The 20,765-nt window shown below is 27.4% G+C and overlaps 1 protein-coding gene across 5 annotated transcripts in view; it reads left to right on the forward strand.

Annotated features, from left to right (window-relative positions):
• The first annotated feature begins 228 nt into the window (after positions 1 to 228).
• LOC100167178 overlaps positions 229 to 20,765 on the forward strand; it is a 111,034-nt gene continuing 90,497 nt past the window's right edge. For all 5 annotated transcript variants that reach the window (XM_016802387.2, XM_001943588.5, XM_029491146.1 and 2 more), the window contains exons 1-2: positions 229 to 399; positions 18,199 to 18,596. In XM_016802387.2, the coding sequence (XP_016657876.1) occupies positions 18,314 to 18,596 (283 nt within the window). In that variant the 5' untranslated portion in view covers positions 229 to 399; positions 18,199 to 18,313. The remainder of the gene's footprint in view (positions 400 to 18,198; positions 18,597 to 20,765) is intronic.

Consider the following 20,765-nt stretch of genomic DNA (forward strand, 5'->3'; position numbering starts at 1 on the left):
AGGTGAGAGCTTATTTATAACAAGTAGCGTATACGTGAGGCACAGTAGTTGCTTTTTTTTTTTTGTTTTTTTTTTATCCTTTCTTTCGGAAGGGCTAATTTTCGTGCGGTTTTCGCCAGGAAAGGAAGGGGCGGGGACGCACACTATCGCCAATCCCCCTTGTGCCTCCCTGCACCCCCCCAGCTCAATTCGCGTGCGGTGACGTCGTCGTTCAAGTCGGTAACGTTCGGGACATTCAGTTCACCGTCGACTGTCTACTGCGACACACGCGCCGCGAACCACCCACGAAATTCAGTCGTAAATACACAAAAAATATTTTCATTTTTTTTTTGTTGTGTATTACGTCCTTCGACACGCTCGACGTGCCCGCCACACAGTTGTCGACCGCTGTGAACCAAGGTAATGATATTATATTTAACACAAAACAACGTAGTGGAAACTTTGAACGTAAAAGTTACTTTTAATATTGTTATGATTATTTTTTTAAACTAGATTATAGCTGATGTTTAATATTTATAAAACTTGCAATTTATTCGGTCACGAGCTGTGGACGCTTTTTTATAAGATAAACAGCAAAAAACACCACTAGTAAAATATAATAAATGAATAAACAAGACAGAAACAAATTACAATTTAGTTCCACAGGTGTTTAGGACGGTATTATTTATTATGATCTTATAAGATTATCCAAGTTGTAGGTATAGAATATTTACAACAGTAACTATTATATGATGTTAAGACTAATCAAATATGTACCTAAAATAGGGTTGGTTCTATATTCTATACGTTTTAGCTATACAAAAGCGTTTTATGTTTATCTAATTAATTCTATTAACTTTGCGATAGTAAATATAAATTAACTAAACCTGAAGGTTACACAGTTCAAGAAGTTATATCATTTATTATTAAACGATTAAAACCTAATAAATGAATAATATATTTTGTTGTTCTTGTAATAACAAAATATAATAAACCGTTGTTATATTAAGTTTTATAGAAGTCATAAATATTAAAAAGTCTCCATTAAAAATAGTATGAGGTCAATCAGGGGCTTATACAGCTACCAAGCCCCCATAAAAAAAACTCTGGGAATATTATGTAAACAGTATTGTATATGCATTGATATTACAATATTTTTATTCTATTTCTATTACTATTATTATTATTATCTTTATATTGTTAATTATCAACACTTAATTTCACTGGTTTGATAGACAATAATATTATATTAAATTTAAATGTATTGGTAACGTGTGACAAATATTTTGCCCAAAAAAATTTTGGGTAATTTTCTTAACTTATTCGTGTGGTGTTATTCGATTCTTTATATGTATTCAGCTTAGAGTTTGAAAAAATAGGTTTAGATATGTATACTTTTTTGTTTATATTATTTGAATAGCACCTTAATTTAATTTATTATAAGTGTAGGATAATATCCATACATTTTGTAATTAATTAGAAAAGTTTTTTGAATTTATTATTTTATAAATAAATTAAAATAAATTAAGTAAAGCTTTACTAAAATAATATACTCTAAAAAACTATTATTATCTAAATATATTTGTATATGATTGTGTAAAATACCGTACAAAAAATGATGTGTCACGCTATTTTTTTGTATCATTAGAAATAGGTACTAATAAGCGCCGTTACAGTGCGGAAAATGAAAAAAATGATTTGAAACATAATTTGAGGTTAGAATCTTACGCACGTTAACGTGGGGTAATAAGTCTTACGTTATAACTTATAATCATATTCTAGTAATAAGAAAAAATAGAAATTTTCAAAAATAAAAAATGGAACTTTCTACGATGCTCTTATGTATCCTAACCTAGCCTTGCTGTACTATTTTTTTTGACATATGGGGTGTATGTATAATTTTTTGAAAAACTGATTTATTCAATATTTTGATCTTTATGGTATGTAGGTAGGTATGTATTCATTATTTTCCCCTGGAATAAAACCCTGGATACGCTCCATGGTCAAGGAAATAATATATTTGTTGAGATTTTACGACTGACCACATTCTTTTTATCCCTTTCTGACCTTAGCTCTTGCCTGTATGAGTATAAGGATATAGATATTATACAAAGTAAAATTGTATGTGAATAATAAAAATCAAATTTGGTAGGTATAAGAATAATATACATTAAACACTATGTGATATCATGCGAGTACTTGCTAGTATCGATATTCAGAATACGTTTTAGACATATACCTAGCCATATAAGTAAACAATATAATATAAGAAGCTTGACTTATCATTTATATTGTATTAAATTATTTGTTTTATAAAGTGCACACAATAACAAATTGAAATTCATTAAAAAAGTATATTTTTTGTTTTTAATTAAAATTTATGATTACTGGGTTGATGAAAATGTCATCGATTTTTAATATATTATTTTATATTACATCGAAATAATTCTACTTTAATGATACGTATAACAATTTTAGTTTATTTAAACAATTAATATATTGTTATATTCTATACAAATTGAAAATAATAATAAAGGTGTGTTTACTTTCTTTATATTGGTGAATAAAAAACTATATTATTTTTAAATTTTAATTAGTTAACAGTTTTATAAACTGAGGCTCTTAAATTAATTCTTGTACAAAGTTATCTTAGTTACCTATATCAATTAAATGGGAATACAAATTTATTATTTCCATATTTTACCTAAAAATGTAATATAACAATATAGAAGTACCTATTGTGTATTTCAAATATAAAAATATAGGTATTAATATTTTCATCCATAATTTATTTTAGAGGGAGAAATAAACCCAAAACACCTATACAATTACTGATACATTTTGGCTATGGAAATAATTATGTGTTTGCCTTTAGCGGAAAGTTTACAATCGTATAAAGCAATTCAGATATATTAAAACAATAAAATTATTATTAAGAAGTTTAAAATATTAAAAACTGTTTAAAATGTAAAGGGCTTTATCTGTATTTTATAAAAGGGTTCACTTCAGTAAACAACAGCTTGATGTTAAGTTTCAAAGTATTTGCTTCAAATAGAAGTTTCGTACATTATACTTTACCAACGTTTATTTCTACAGGAAGCATAACTTTTCCTTTGTACCTAATGGATGTTGAGTTATAATAGTTCAAAATGAATGCATATACGGCAAAAGGGTTTGAAAGAAGTAGATTTGAGGGCTTCTAGTTTATACTACAAAACCACGCAACATAACATTAATACGAGTTCTATATTAAATCGTAAACAAAACAATATGTCATATTTTTTAAGAAGTACCTAACACATTTTAAAGTTTAAAATTCCAAACCTAATCACGTGTGAAGTCATAGACTATATTTTCAAGTCAGGGAAAGAGGAGGATTATGGAATCTGGATACATATTTGATGTATTTCTGATATTTAAAATGTCTATGAACACCTAGATGATTTTTTTATGCAAAATCTGTTTGTTAAGTAGATATTGAAATTTATATTTTTTTTATACATTTATATTATTACGTTAACGCCATTGATGCATATTAAAAAGTTAAATATGTCGAATGTTATTGTTATATATTTAATGTTTTTATTATAATAATTTTACTCAACGATTTATTCTTTTAAAGGTTATACAAATCTTACTAAATTATACAAAAACTATCAATCATTTGATAATGAAAATATTAGGTTTAATACATATATAAAATATATATCTAACTGAAGTATTTGTACCTATTTGAAATTATAAATTATTATGCAATTTTACTAACAACTTATATATTAAGCTACTATCTTGTCTTCTAAGGGGAAATTATGTTAAGTAAGATATTAATAATGTAAAAGGTATTACCTTACCTTACAATAGGACCGTTTTAAGACTTCAAAGGATATAACATAATGTAAAAGCTTGAAGTTTTTACGTTCGACCTGCACAATAATGGCTAATGATTTACGACTAGGTACCTATGCGTTTAGTATTGGTCGCCATTCACCGGCCATAACCATCATACATTTATTATAAACAATTAAATAAAAAAAAAACAAGATTATTTATCGCTAGTGTTGGGCAGTAACATAAAATTAGAAATTTATAGCAGCGTTCTGATTGGCTAGATAGGTACTTATCTTGTAGAAAAACAACAGTAAAAGTACCTATTATAATATTACAGTCATTAAATTAATTATTTAATAAAACAACAAAATAACAATAACAATATTACCTATATATATATACAGCTTTTTCTACCATTATGGCATTATCTACCAATATTACTCACAATATTTATAATTCATCTTTAAACTAGAAAATTCCAAATGTGTAGTCCTTATTAGTAAAAGCAGTTTAATTTTAAGATGCGACATGCGTAAGTAATATTTAGATGACTACATTTTTCACCACCTATATAAAATAATAATTTAGTCTGAATAATTTCTGATTTTCAAGTATGAATTTAAAATTGTTATCATGTCATTGTCTTAAGTTATTTCAGTAATAATTAAGATATATTAAATTTATATAAATTAAATAAGGGAAAGTACAGAATAAAGTATATAATATGCATACAGCATAGGATTGCATAAATACTGCACGCATGTGTAGGACAATATTTTGTATAACAATAATAATTTAAGTGTAATATTTATATTGTTTGGTATTAATTACCAATTACTATTACTTAAGTATTGCCTAAATTTGTTGTATCGTTTAATTCATAGTAAATTATTGAAATTATATTACTGTATAAAAAATGTCTTGTAGGTACACGAGTAATGGCAAGTAAATTCTTTAAGTGAATCACGATTGGATGCTGAAATCGTTCAAATAATTGAAATATACTTTTGTACAATTTATTTCATTTTAATTTATTAATAAAAATGTTTTGTTTTTCGTTGTACATTTTTGAAATAATACTTTTAAGTACCTATAAAAACGTAAATAATAAGTTTATTTCATAACCGATGCATTAGTATTTTGATTAGATTTATACTACATGGTAATATTTTTATATGGATATTTATTTATTATTTTATTTATCTAAATCACTTGAAAGAATCAAAAAATGTTTATCGTTTTTAATGTAACTATACTACCTTCCCACTTAAACATTTTTCTTTTTCTATATCGTCTCAGATATTTATTTCCATCTTATTGATATTTCACTTAGTTTATTTGCTCTTCTTTTGGGACTTAGAGATCGATTTTACGTGAATAAATATTAAGTTACCTACTGTTTGCAATTTAGAACCACTTTTACTTCAAATATTTTTCTTTTACATTTTATTTTCATATGGTCCCACTGGTCATTGAATTTTAACCAGGCTCAATTGTATTACATATTTCTTCAAGCTAACGATCGTAATAAATGATTTATGTATAAAAAAATAACTCAAGTAAAAGTTATAAAATATAAAATATATGATTCAGTGCATTAAATGTAAGGAAATAATAAAATAGTATGTACAATTTAAAAAATTTACATTATAATAATAAAAAAAAATACTTGTATACATAAAATTATTGCTCACAATGAATTCCACATGAGTATACAATTAATATCAAAATATGTTTTTAGATCTAAACTTGATCTTAGGTACATATTATTATGCAGTATAAAACTTTATGGAGTCAAACGATATAATTTAAAAATTTAAAAGTATTATGCCCATTACTAAAATAACTAGTTTATGATATAGGTATATTTCAACTTCTCTATTCGTTCCGAGGAGAGATCCAAACACTTTTGAATTTTAAAACACTAATTCCATTATACTAAGAGCGTTGTCTAAAAATTTAAATTGAAAAATTAAGAATTTACAAGGTTGTTCTGAAACTTTTACGTATGTTACGATTTTATCATTGAATTCCTCATTTTGACCTTTGAAAATGAATTGAATAAGCCTATAAGGCTATAAATAACAACTATAGTTTATTTTATAATTATAATATAGTAGTCTGATGTTGAAAGCAATAACGTTAAAAACTATATACCTATACCTAACTTGACACTATAAAGTATAAGACACCGGGGTAGTCACTATGGTGTACAGAAGATTTTCAGTGTACCTCGTCATTGAGTAGATCACTGTAATGGATGTTTTATATTTGAATTCAATGATCAATCATTGGAAACAAAAACCGATTCAGACAAGAGACGTTGTGTCTAGCCTTTATTTATAATAATATTTTATAATTTATTTATATTACTGCTAATACCTAATTTATTTTTTTGTTGGAAAAACGCTATATTGAACTAGTTAGACACAACTAAATCTCATATATCTCATTATTAATTATTTGATTGTTACTTATATTATACCTATATAATTAATTATTGATGTTTATCGACTTTAGGAAATGCCGACGTTACGCCAGGCACAAAAAAACCTGTACCTACATTTATCAATCCGCTTAAAATCTAAAATTGTGGGCATTACTTATACAAATTTAAAAATATTTAAAAATGAATTTCATTGTTTAACTCTATAAACAACATTTTTTCATAACAGTTGTAACAACTTTAACCAAAATAGTGTAAAACTATAATTTAACATAATATATACAAAATGTTGCTTTCCTTCCCACCTTTAAGAAAATAAATATAATATAATTGCGAACATTTATTACCGTAAGTCATTTTAGAGTTGGAATAGGTAAATGGATTATGCCAAAACTATAATAACAATAATATTATTATTAGCTTAAGAACAATGCATTCAAATTAATACATTTGTTCGAGGATTAAACTTAATATATGGTATCATTAAGTATAAATGAATTAAAAAAGTGACATTGTCTTCTTCTTTTTTTTTACTTAGTAAATATTTTTTAAATAAAAACTTTTACCGAAAGAAATGCGTCTTTCTAAATAATGAAATTAATTTCATTGAAATTATCTGTTTTGAAACACCGTGTAAATGATTGTATTTTTTTTCTACCACGGTGCTTAAGTTCAACAAAAAGGGCGTGAATTTGATTTATTAAGCTTTACAAACTTCTCCAAAGGAACTGCTATCAGTACCTTGTTTTCAGTTACCTAGTGGCCAGCTTTATGTAGCTTTTGGTACCTACGTATCAAACGTGTCAATCGTATTACGTAAGACTAGATTTTATTTATGACTTTCGATCCAACTTTAGCCAAAGATATATTATAACAACAGCAATACTTGTATAAAAAAAATGTACACTTTTCGGTTTTTACGCGTTTGTAAAATGGTAAATAGCACATTATTATATTATTATCATCGATCGATGATCGTTTTGCCGATCGACACAAATGCACTTACGGACGTTGCTTCGATCATATATTATTAGGTTTATACGCGCACAGTCGAGGTATTCATGTGTTTTATTTTTACTTACGACGTTGTCGATGTCATTCATAAATCATACTTCGCCAATGTTAAAATAATAAATGTACTCGTATAACATTGTTGAACTTTGAAAATCAAACCAATATTTTATGTACTTATTCAATTATCCGCATACATCGAGGAGATGCGCCAAGTTCAAACTTTCCAACGTATTTTTAAGTGTTGACGTTTCGGGATTACTAAGTTTTCTGAAGATCAAATACGATAATATTGAATATAATATTATTTTGTGCGTAAATGATAATTGTAAATACTTTTATACATGCAACATTTATATAATACTCATAAAGTCACAAGTCGTTTATACATACATATTGCTTCTGTGAACGTCGTCTGAATTTGGTGACTTTTGAAAGCAGTCTTTGTACTGAAATTGCTATTGTTCATTCATAATAATATGTATAATATCATTAACCGAAATATACGAATTGATGTGTAAATTTAAACTAATGATGTCTACCCGTCTTACGTAGATGCGTACAAATAACGATGTGAATTATGTTTTCATGCGAGAAATTAGTAAATTGTTTTGATAACCTCATAGGTTTCATAATGGGATTATGATTGCTCATATTATTGTATTGCTATTGACTTAGGGTGACCATACGTTCCGCTCAAAACGGGATCGTCCCTTTTTTTGTCCCTTTCCAAACTTCGAACGGAACGCTTCTTGTCCCATTATTATAGGAGATAGTAGTCCAGTATATCATAGATAGCAGTCGCATATTATTTTACTTATAAGGTACAATTAATGTACAATCATAGGCGCAAATATAAGGGGGCTGGGGGGCTTAAGCCCCCTTAAGAGTTTCTATAGCCCCCCAAAAAACTAATAATTTCACTACTATAATTTAAAAGCATCATAAGAGTTTCAAGTATAGACCTGAGCTTCAGCCCCCCAAATGTCAAACACTATTTACGCCATTGTGTACAATACACATTTTTAGTCGTAATATTAAAAACCAGATCAGAGAAAACGTTTTATCCTACTATTGAGTATTAATATGCGTAATTCGATAACCCTGCAGTCGTTATCGTTAATAGTATTACTCTTGGTCCTTCACTAATATTGAAGAGAGCGTTGGGTTTATTTTCATAACAACCTGTAGCAATAGTTGTATTTGCCTAACTGACCGCACCAAAGTGTGGAATAAATTTTATTTAAATAAGTTGTATAAATAATATGTCCAAAATAAGTTTTAAAATAATCATCACTATTGCGAGATAAAATAATAATAATAATGGCAGTCACATAATACTATTTCAATGTAGGTAAACGTATACAGTGAAACTCGGTTAAATCGAACTTTTTTAACTCGAAATCGTTAGTACGTCAAACTTTTTCTCGATCCCCAGAATTCCCTATTGTTGGATTATCCTTGGATAACTCCAATTGTTTGATAGTTTGAACTTTTTAGCCGGTCCTTTCGTATTCAAGTTAACCAAGTCCAATTGTATTATAATAAAAACTAAAAAGTACAATTATTTCAATACGGTCAGCGTATCATTAAAATATTATATTATCTATAATTTTAAATATTACTATGTTGGAATATGATGCTAAATATTTTATGTTATTATTATTATTATTTAACGTGTTCCCAAAACGTACTAATATGTATATGTCAAAAGAAATTGGTGACTGTCAGGAGGATTCACCATATTGTTGACATTAATTGATAATGTATGTACTATAATATGTACCTATATGTGAAAATGTAGAAAAAAGTTCAGACTTTGTTTTTGCATAATTTTTATAACAACGATGTCATTCAATGGAAATTATTAATGTCCGTGTTTGGGGTATTTGGAAAAAAATAAAGTTCTCAGTAACATTTATATATCTATATGTATAACTAAATAATATTATAACTATGGTTGTGTAAAACTTGTAATATATCTACGGATTACAGAGTCTGGTTTTTGTAGGTCAATTTAAACTAGAGTAATAAATGTTGGACAATTTTACTATAAATAACATAATATTCAAAACAATTGCCCCACTTTTTTCCCTTCCAGTTAAACGTGCATCTCACCTAAAAACATATATTTTATAGACTTATAGTTAATTTTATAAACTTTATAAGTACAAAAATGTACATTTTACGGAACATCCCTAGCTTTAATGAATAATTATTGCTCATATATTATAATAATAAAAAAACATACATATCTATACGCATAATTTTATTTTGACTCTACAATTTTATTTCATTTTTTAATCTGCTGCTTCTTCAAATATTATTCAATACAATCAATCGTTTAATCAAACAAAGAAAAAATTAGCATGTTCGTGTAGACATTTGTAAAATTATTTCTATTTATTTTTTATGTCCATAACACTATATAGGTAGTATGCTCGTTAATGATCAATAAATAATTTATTAATCATATTACACTGAGGATGTTCTAGTGGTGGATCGAGGGTTGAGCTTTGTTAACCGGTGTGTGAAAGCGTTACCTTCTATTTTAGCACAAAACTGATTCACTTATAGGTACTTCAATATAATTAAATTATACATTTTTATAAATTCATTTATAATCATATAAAAATGATATACCTACGTCGGAGGTTGATGATATAATATTGTTCAGTACTGGGTTCAGTATTAGATACAAGTGTGGATCCAGAAATATTTTACGGGGGGGTGCAAAATTGTTCTTAAGATCGTATCCTCAAGAGCTCCAGCAAAAACCGTTTTATTACACAACGTAGACACAGAGTTGTGCGTCTAGTATAATATACAACAGTGGTTTTCAACCTGTGTGACGCGGCTCCCAGGGGCGTCGTCGGTTATTATCAAATGAGCCGCGTTCGAAAACTAAAAAAAAATTGTGATAATTTATAGTTTTTGTTATCTACTTTTCGCTGCCGTGTAAGTCTGCACGCCCTATACATGTTGTACGCACTTGGGTATGTGAGAGATAGATCGGCCGATCGACAGATTTCGTCATTGAATAAAGTTAGATTGAATAATGTAAATTAATTGTTTGTTTTAAATTTGCGTATGGGAGCCGTATATTTGATTTCAAAATCAAAAGGAGCCGTGGACCCAAAAAGGTTGAAAACCACTGTTATACAAGATATTATGCACATTATATTTCACGCTAGGTAATGCAATGCCGATTGCCGAATGCACAAAAATACCACTTTTCACAAATGGAATGATGTGCGACGGCCGACGATTGACGATGGACGGTCGGTTTTCAATAATATTATTAATTATATTTTTGTAATGGTTTTTTTCCCTAGAAATTAAAATGGTAAGGATGGTCGACGACGGCAAGTCATACCGATAATTTTATTTATTTATAATGCCATAATGGTACAATAATAATGATATTTGGTTTCGGGTAAAATAATAGTAGTTTCGGGTAGGTAATAGTTATTGACGACGACGATCTAATTGTCATCGTCGATAGCAAGAAATTGTTTATCATCGACGATGATCGATGACGGAACGCAATTTAGCTATAACCCTATAACACATTAATACAATAACACAGTACTTAACACAATTACACATTCGCACATAATACATATAAAATTATATTATTTTATTTTTCGTAAATTTATATTTTATAATACTGTATTTTGTAGTTGTAATGAACCACGAAAATAATCAAAAACCCAATATATTGTATAAATTACACAAACCTATTTTAGGGATTTTGTTTTGGTGGGGGGCGTACGCCCTTGGATCCACGCCTGATTAGATAACGCCATAGATTTAAATATTGGTATTTTATAATATAATCTTATTATAATCGTAAACTATAGAACTGATACTATACGTAAGTTTTCTGAAAACCTATTGCTTGAGTTGAAGTTGAATTTCGGCCATGTATTTGTTTAGTATAGATTTTCGGTTGGTTTTCTTGGTTATACATTTTTTTTTTTTATTCCCCCCATGGGTTATTTGTTTTTGGCGATAATATAGTTTCTTAAGTGTCTAATGATATTTTAGGGCTTGTTGGATTTTAGGATGTAATCTCCCGCAACTTAAATTGACCAAAGCAAAAAACAATACCACTTAGACCACCAGTAAACTATTCAAAACAATTGAATCCGAAATTGACTCTAATACAACTTGTGTTGGCATGTATTGTAAATAATAGAATACAACTGTGTAAATAAGACTTTTAAACTAACTACTATAGTGGCCGATGTTATTTAGATCACTGAAAAAAACTAAAAAACTATAACACTAGTAAAAAGTATTAATACATTTTCATACAGTAAAAAATTCAATAACAGAGAAACAACTTTAGTAAGGAGCCGCAACAATGTACGGTGCCTTATGCCTTCCGAGTCATATAACCCCTTAGGTACACACCACTAGGATACGCCACTGATGTCCCAAGAGGTTTTACTATTTCGAAGTGTAGTGGGAGGAAGGATGAAATGTAAACACCATTAGCTTGCCACTTTAAAATAGTAAATTCTCATGGGACACTCTGTATAGTTTAATAACGAATTATTTCTGTTGATGTCTCTAAGAAGAAAACTAGACCGTATTATTTTTTAAAGCTTAAAAATTATTTTGTTTGTTGTAGTTTTTAGTAAATTGTATTTGGAAATCTCAATAATTGATTTTTGAATTATTTATGTTTAAAAATAAAATGAATTAAAGTTGTGTCCAAAGAAAATATATTTATATTATTATATATATTTACTACCATACAATTATTTATTATGCAATATTAATACATCTTTTTAAATAAATATATTTTCGGATACCAAAAAATGTTCATAAAGTTTTATGTGGTACTTTGTACCTAGGTACTTTCTATATATCACACATTTATTTAAAATTTAATTATAAAAGACTTTGAAAAATAAATTTTAAATTAAAGAAGTATAAATGCGGTTCTATCTATAAACTAATTTTAAAATTGTTTATTGAATCGGATTATTTATTATTGCTGGTGAATTTACAATAATATCGGTACATTTATCAATAAATTCACTATTATTTACCAAAGTCAATGACAAAAACGAGTGTTCCACCACCGGTAACTGTTTGGCTTTTACTTTTCATATAATGTGTGTATTATATTCTTGTATATATATTAATATGAATAAATTAAATAGTATGCATACGAATGTCATTATTAAATATTGAATAATATATTATGCATAGTTTGTTATACATACTGAAAGAACATAAAACCATTAAAATGCATAGGTAATGTATTTTATCTATATAGGTGTAGATTTTTATGGAGTTGAAATTGTTTTGAACGCAAAGTTGAATCACATTGACACAAACAATGGCGTTTATCATCAATAATTGTATACACAAGTTGACTATATAACATATGACTCACGTTTTATGAACGATAAAAGTTTGTTACAAAAGCTGATCGTTTTTCCAATTTTTTTATCAGGACAAATAATTCAAGATATAGGTAATATTATATCAACCAAATACTGCGGAAACGATATATGACATAAATATAGACCGTTAAAATACGACATTATTATATTAAAACCTTAAATAGAATAATATTAAACACGAACGATCATAATATATTATTTTGATAAAAATTCCTCATAACTCATAGGTTTATTTAGTAAAAATTAAAAAAAAAATGTTGTGGTATAAATAGCTTAAAATTAATCAAAATATTTGAAAAATGTCATTTTATATATGAAATTAGGAACTGGTAATTTAAATAATATCGGTTAGTGTAATGTTACACATTTCTACGATTAATATTTTTAGTATATCAGTTTATAACATGTTTTAATATGTAGAAATGTAGAATCGTTTGAGAAGAATTCGTTAGTATGTTTGAATATCCAATGATGTCGAAATTTTAACTTAAAAATGCTTCATAAAAATGTATGTTGCTAAACGTTAACTATTTTAAATGATGGTAATAAAAACTTATTAAAATCTTTAATTTTCGATCCTGAGGTTGGACATTTTATACATTTTGAATTACTGAATAATTTTCAACTTGTTTTGTTGTGATGAACTTCATATAAATTTAAACTTAAGACGCTTATACATAAGAAAAACTGTTAGGTACTGTAAATTCTTATATTTTTCAATTACAGTATGAATAACTATTAACTGATGAACTTATGAACATAGTATTACATTTTCAAGATATTTAAAAATAAAATGAGAATTTCAATTGTCTATAAACCGCTCAAAAGAAGCCATAATATTTTGAAAGCAATATTCATTTCTAAAAAATACTAATAAACAATTTATGAATAAAATTACAAGTGTCTACAGCGGTTATTAATTTTTGAGTTACAAGTTTACAACACATTACCCTTTCAGTGCTAAATTAATTTTGGCCAGGGGCACCACTTGGACCGAATTATTTTTTTTTTGTATTTTTGTATTTTATTATTTTTATGGATTACATATAGCAACTAAAAAAAAAGGTGTTTGAATCAACTTGTCCAAAGTTATTGGCCATCTAGAACAATGCGGCCATTGGTTCTCAAAATGTAATTAACGAATGCGATAATTTATAATGCATGATTTTTATAGTGGTATGAATAATAATAATATTATTTACGTACGTCTCAAACAGACAAAACTTAAACATAACAACTACTTAATACGACAGTGTGATTGTGATATGATAAATTGATAAAAAAAAATAAATATTTTGGTAGATCATGGAAAATGAAAATATTTATTCACTTATAGCTTCTTTGGTATTATTCCAATATATTTTCTGTAAGCATCATTAGATTCGTCTTTGAATTTATAATATACTGTTATCAGTATAGTGTTAATAACAGCTGTTATTGAATTTAAAATATTATATTATATAATTCTTATATTATCTATGATTATGCGTCTATGGCCCTGGAACAACACTGACCTAGGGATGCATATGTGCGTCTATGGCAAATACGATTTTGTTGAAAACCTCACAAAGTACCAACTAGATACAATTTTGTACCAGAAACCATCCTTAAAGTCGTAAGTTGAAGCATTTTTATTGCTATAGATAAAGAACGATGACAGACGACAGTCAATAAAAATAAAACCCATTATGTAAAACACTAAAACCAATACATTCATCGCCACAGTCAGAATCTAAAAGGTTATACTTTACATTTATTGATTATTTTTGTTCGATGTGACGTTTTAAAATTGTATATATTAATTTTATGATTATGAAAGTGAATATTACGTGTACAATAGAAATAGTACTATCAAAAATAATTAAAATAAATATCTTTGTAGATTTTTATTTTTTTATTTGTTCATTGGAATTCTGTGCTCAACTGTTTGTCAGTTTATCAATGGTAATTGTTTTTAGGCTATTGTATTTATTTTAGACCTTTTTTTAGATCTATACTTGTAGAATACATAAATTAAGTAATCACACCTGTTATTATATTGTAATTATTGTTGATATACCTTAGTTGTATAATAATAATAGTAGCTTTTAAATAAATAATAAAAAAAAAATCACACGACAAATGTAACATGACAATATTGACATTTTCAAGAAAACTATTAAAACCACCCGTCTAAACACAACATATTTAGCTGGAAACGTTCCGTCCATCCAAACAGAAAACACTGAGTTTCTAATGCGTACCACTTAACAGAATAGTTACATTCTTATGCCATCTATATTCTGTAATGATATCATTTTCCTTCTTTATTCCAAGTGAGTAGCACCTTTTTTTACTGTTTATTATTAATTTAAAAAAAAAATAATATTATGCAAATTAGAATTCAAACAAGTAGGTAGTTTCTGGGTAATTTTACTTTATGAATTAAGGATAATATTTCATAATAATAGGTTTAGAAAAAATAGATTCTGAGGTTATACACTTGTACATACTTAAAATATAAAAGAAATGTAATAATATTTAGTCTACTACTTGTTATAAGCCGGTAAAGGTGGTACTCATATAATATTTACAAATTATTAAATGCTTATAAATTCATATTGATTATCGATTACCATAATAAACTTACCTTAACTTATAATATAATCATATTAGGTAGTATATAAAATAAATAATTCAAAAATGAATTGTTTTACTTTTGATTTAAATAAATTCAAAATTAAAATAATCATTTGCTGTACAATTTACTGTACAAATCGGCGGTAGGTGATAATTTGAAAAAAGTCATTTGTATCACCATAGGACGAATAAAATTAATGCCATGAAATAAGTAAGTATTTTGAACTTCTGTGTTTTAGTAAACCCAAAAATTACAAAAATTAAAAATTGAATAAATGCATAATTAAAGTATAAAATAAGGGTTAGCTCGGGTATGGTCTGTAAATCACCCTGTTTAGTTAACGTGTTGTTTTTGGAAATTAAAATAATACTATACGCTGACGAACCTGGTATTGCAACGAATATACAAAATAATAATAAATTGTACTATACACAATCTGATTTCAAAAAGCCTGACGCGCATTCAAATGGAAATGTATACGCGGCTTTTACCTTGTAATTTTATTTCGATCTCTGTCTATAAAGATATATTAGTTTCCCCATTAAGCACCCATCATAATATAGTTTGATTCTTTCCACCGTGTTATTATTTCTGACGTATCGTGTACGTTCAAAGGGTTTTGAGTGTATTCATTTCTTAGTTTGTCTATTCGCATCACACCCCTTACAACGCATCTCATTATCTACATGGTCTCATCTATTCATTGAAAATAATAATATATTCTTGGAAACTGTAAAATTTATTACATAATATAATGACGTCCCGACATAATGCGAAACGTACCTACACGATTCGGTATAATATTATAGCAACATTTATTTTCCATTTTCCGTATTGTCGAATTGTGTTGTATTTGATCAACACAAATTGGTATTACGCTCGAATAACATAATTGGATAAAATATTTAAAAACCGTAGACATAAATAATTGTCCATTTAAGTGGACGAATCAATACAAATCACTACACTCGTATAGGTTTCGGAAATAATATAAAATATAATATTATTCGATGCACACTGTGGTGAATAATTTAACTGTATGTAATTTAAAAACTACATATATATTCAGTTAATCTACAAAAAACTGGTCTAAACTAAATCTATTGTACTCGTTTGAGGAGTGCGATAAATTATAATTACGGACGGTTTGACTTTTATTGCTCTTGGTACTCATGGGAATTATATTTATTCATAATTTAAGACTATCAATAATAATTATACATTGTCAACAAACAACGAGCTGAGTACGTGTTTTTAATTTAAAAGTTAAACGAATTTCATGCAAGTTTAATTGGCCCTAGAAGTTTGGTCGGTAACAGAGACGATATTTTTGGTATAAGTATATATATTATTACCTTTTATTATTATAATCATTATTATTATTATTATTATTATTATTATTAATTTTTGTTGTTGTAACTCAGACTTCATTCCATTCACGTAAACAAAAAAAAAATATATATATTCGCCACCACCAGTATAATAAATACGCATATGCACAGAATAACTATAATGTTTTACAATTACATTCTAATGGTCTACACAATTGCAGGATCACAACAACCATAATTTTGTACCATAACACTAGATTGTAACCCGGCGCGTTGTGTATGTAATTTTGATGCTTGCACGTGTAGCGTAACGAATTAAATATAAATTATTATATTATCGACCATACGATAATAATAATAATAATAATAATTATTATATACGTATTACATTAAACATTTTGACTAAATTATTAAAGCGGAAGTATATCTATACTGTGAAATAAAATAATTTGGTATGTTGATTATAATATAATCATATACCTACCAATTTTAGCCATATTATGTTACTGCTATAATAGAGACAAAATTCAAATAATTTTTTTATGTTTAGTATTTTTCGATATTATTAAACATTTTAAATTATTTATTATTTAATTACATAAATACTAATCATATGATACAATCATGTTTCATAATTATCCAACTACAAAATAAAAATAAAACACTATTTTATTTTACCCAAGGCTTAAAATTGGGTTTGTATTATTTTAATTTAACATTTTTACAGAGGTGAAGTCTGTAACTTATCTCACTCTGATCACAGCTAGCCGCTGGGTTTGTTGGTGGTTTGCTATCAAACATGATACTTTTGGAGCACTTTTACAAGTCGACGTTAGTTTTTACTTATACTTAGGGAAACTATTGAAAAATATCCTATTAAAGATCAGTTCTATATTTTCATAAATTTACTGACGTATACAACATTTTTTGATTTTCATTACTATTCTAAAAAGGTATTTTAATAATAAATACAAAACTACACATATCATTCAAAAATACATTTATCTCTCAGTTTTATATATAAAAAATTTTAAAAAACAATTCTAATATAAATATGAAATCTAATTTTGAATAAAATATACCAACAAAATTTATGATTAAGTATGTGGGCATTAAATCATAGGACTTAAATAAATAATTATTTAAATTAGTTTTTCATTCATCTTTGAAGAACAGTTAAACAATTTTATATCCGCCAAATCTAAATTTTTTTTTAAGTTTAGAAATTTTTAAATTGCATTTATATAAATCGTGCATTATAATACAAATTGCATTTATCTGATGGATGTCTTGTATAACTTTCAATTTATTATTTTTAATTATTAAAATGTTAGATAATGACTTTTTTGGGCCAAAATATTATTTTTATTATACTGACCTCAGTAGACCGCGCAGACAGATATTAATATTGACGTGTTTTGTCACTTTTTGTTTTTTTTGCATCAATACGCGGCGTTACATTGCGTTCGTATTTCATGGGTAAAAACAGTGATAAAAAAAAAATTAAACCCACTTTAAATACGTTATTGTACTTATCGATTTGATTTTGATGTTGTACAGAGCATGGACACCGAAGACGACGAGGAAAATAAATCACATCACGGGCATATGGAATTCAGGACGGACCACGAACAAATGGAAAAGTCTGAATAAATCCGATCGTATTAAAACAACTATGACAATCACTCGGGTCCAGTGGGTGTGTTGCGGTATTGTGTTGCTGGCGGCCTTGTGTTCGGGTGGCCGGCAATACGGGACCCGGAAAATTAGACACGACCACAAGAGCCAGGACGAGGGTACTCAACCGGACATCGATTTCGAGTTCGAGACGACCAAAGGGTTTCAGTTTGAAAACGGTGGAGATTACGACGACCTATCCGAAGAAGGGATCACGTTGGACGTCGTCCACAGTTTGTACGATACCCGGAACGGCGTCGTGCCCAATATAGTTTATCAAGGTAGGTAAACGACTACATTAATAAATTAACAATATACACATTACAAATTCAATATTATCAATAGTAATAGTATATAATATAATATATAGGCACTATAGATTGTTTTTGTATTTGGTCGGATATATCGGTGTGACAATGTATGAAAATACAAGTATATATTTTACATGTTAACAACTGTCACTGACTAATAAATTCAAAACAACTCAAATAATTATATTCGATATATTGTGTATATCACTGTTTCTCAAACTGGGGTCGCCAACTTATTATTTAGGGTCGCGTATGAATTAAAATTGTTTGTATTATACGTATTTGTAAATATTTGGTACTTATACGTTTTTTTTAATTAAAAATAATTATATTAAATGTATTTTATGTTGTGTACAATGTACAGTAATTTTAGTATTGATTATTAATAATAATCAATATTCTATGCGAGTATTTAAAAAAAATATATGTAGGGGTCGCTAAAAAATTGAAATTCAAAAAGGGGGTCGCCACAGTAAGAAGGTTGAGAAACACTGTATAAGATTATAATGATGTTATGAACAGGACTGAAATGGTATTAGAATATTTGATAATATAGAAAACATATTATACTAATATTGTCCTGATTGACGTTGTCCGGGCTAAAGATCAGTATTTTTTTATAATATATTTGTAAAAATGTGTATGTTATAATATTCTTCTAGTTATAAAGTTAATATAATATGTAACCAATGGCAACTATATAGATAAACAGAAACAAATTTTTTTAGCTATATGTGAACTACCCTTCAGGAGTTGATAAAATAAGCTACACACTTCCTCCAAATATCAAGGGATCCATTGTTATAACTTTTATTGAAAACTGTCCAATAATTTTTGAGTATATCAATGAACCAATAACCGTTTTAATCTGAATAACCCCACTTCACCCGTGAAAAAATTAAAAAATACAAAATATAGGCGATATAGGTGTATCTTGGTTTTGGTGTACGTCACTTTGTGAACTAATTTGACCCAAAATTGATAATTCACCTTTGAGTGGATTGGATATAACACTTCATATAAATTAAATGTGGTTTAAACTACTCTCTAAGTTTTTCCGATATCTCCAAAAACAATTTGACATTTTTACAAAATCTGTTGAGTAGTTTTTGAGTACCTATCTATATATAAGCAAGCAACAAACATACTCTCAGATTTGTTTTAAGGTATGATTTCTTCATTAAAACACGACGATTTTATGCATGTTCTTACCTCATCTACTCGAGTAACCAATGGCAACCATTTGTATACAAAAAATTATTAATTTCTCCTATGACGATTATTATCTGTAAGCTGTAACCAATAGCAACCATTCATAAACAAAAATGTCCATTGTAAATCTCAAAATCTTTGTTTGAGCACCTCTTCAGATTGGATCAACTGGATCCACTTGTGAATCTAAACCATCTAGGAGAGACCCACTAAAAACACACAAAAAATTTCATCAAAATCTGTACAGTCGTTTAGGAGGAGTTCAAATAGGTGCACACGTACAGAAGAATTATATATTTATACGGACAGACGAAAAATATTTATAAATATAAAAATGATCAAATGTATCAGTACAAAATGTTTGTAAAAAAATAGTCATTTATACACCTTAATATTTGAAGTTAATAGATTTTGAGTGGGAAATAGGAGACTATAGTTTTTCAAAACAACGTGTTTCTTTACAGGACTCATTTTAGTATAATAAAATATAAAAATGTTTCAAAAGTGCACTGCATATGTTTTCAAATTGAAATGGTTGTAGATTAATATACTATAAAATACATTTTAAATGTCACATTACTTTGTAAATAAATCCCGCAAACTGTTAAAAAAATTAACCTCGTAAATAAAATAAAATAAATACTATTTATTATTTTATATTTATAACTCAATATATTGCGATAAAATACATTTTAATACATTTATACTGAGAGTTGATAGAAAATATAAATATTTAGTGATAAGTATTTTGGAATGGGTAGCGAACTTTTTCATTGTTTCAAGTATTATAAAATTAATCTTTTAGAACTGTCAACTCTTATACGAGTTACCTAACAAACAAAACTGTTATATGAGTATAAAATTGGGTTGTCTGCGTAATACCCATTAGGGTAAGTATCATTCAATTTGAAATTACATAGTAATAAA

Source organism: Acyrthosiphon pisum, chromosome A3 (genome assembly GCF_005508785.2).
Source record: "Acyrthosiphon pisum isolate AL4f chromosome A3, pea_aphid_22Mar2018_4r6ur, whole genome shotgun sequence".
Taxonomy (NCBI): domain Eukaryota; kingdom Metazoa; phylum Arthropoda; class Insecta; order Hemiptera; family Aphididae; genus Acyrthosiphon; species Acyrthosiphon pisum.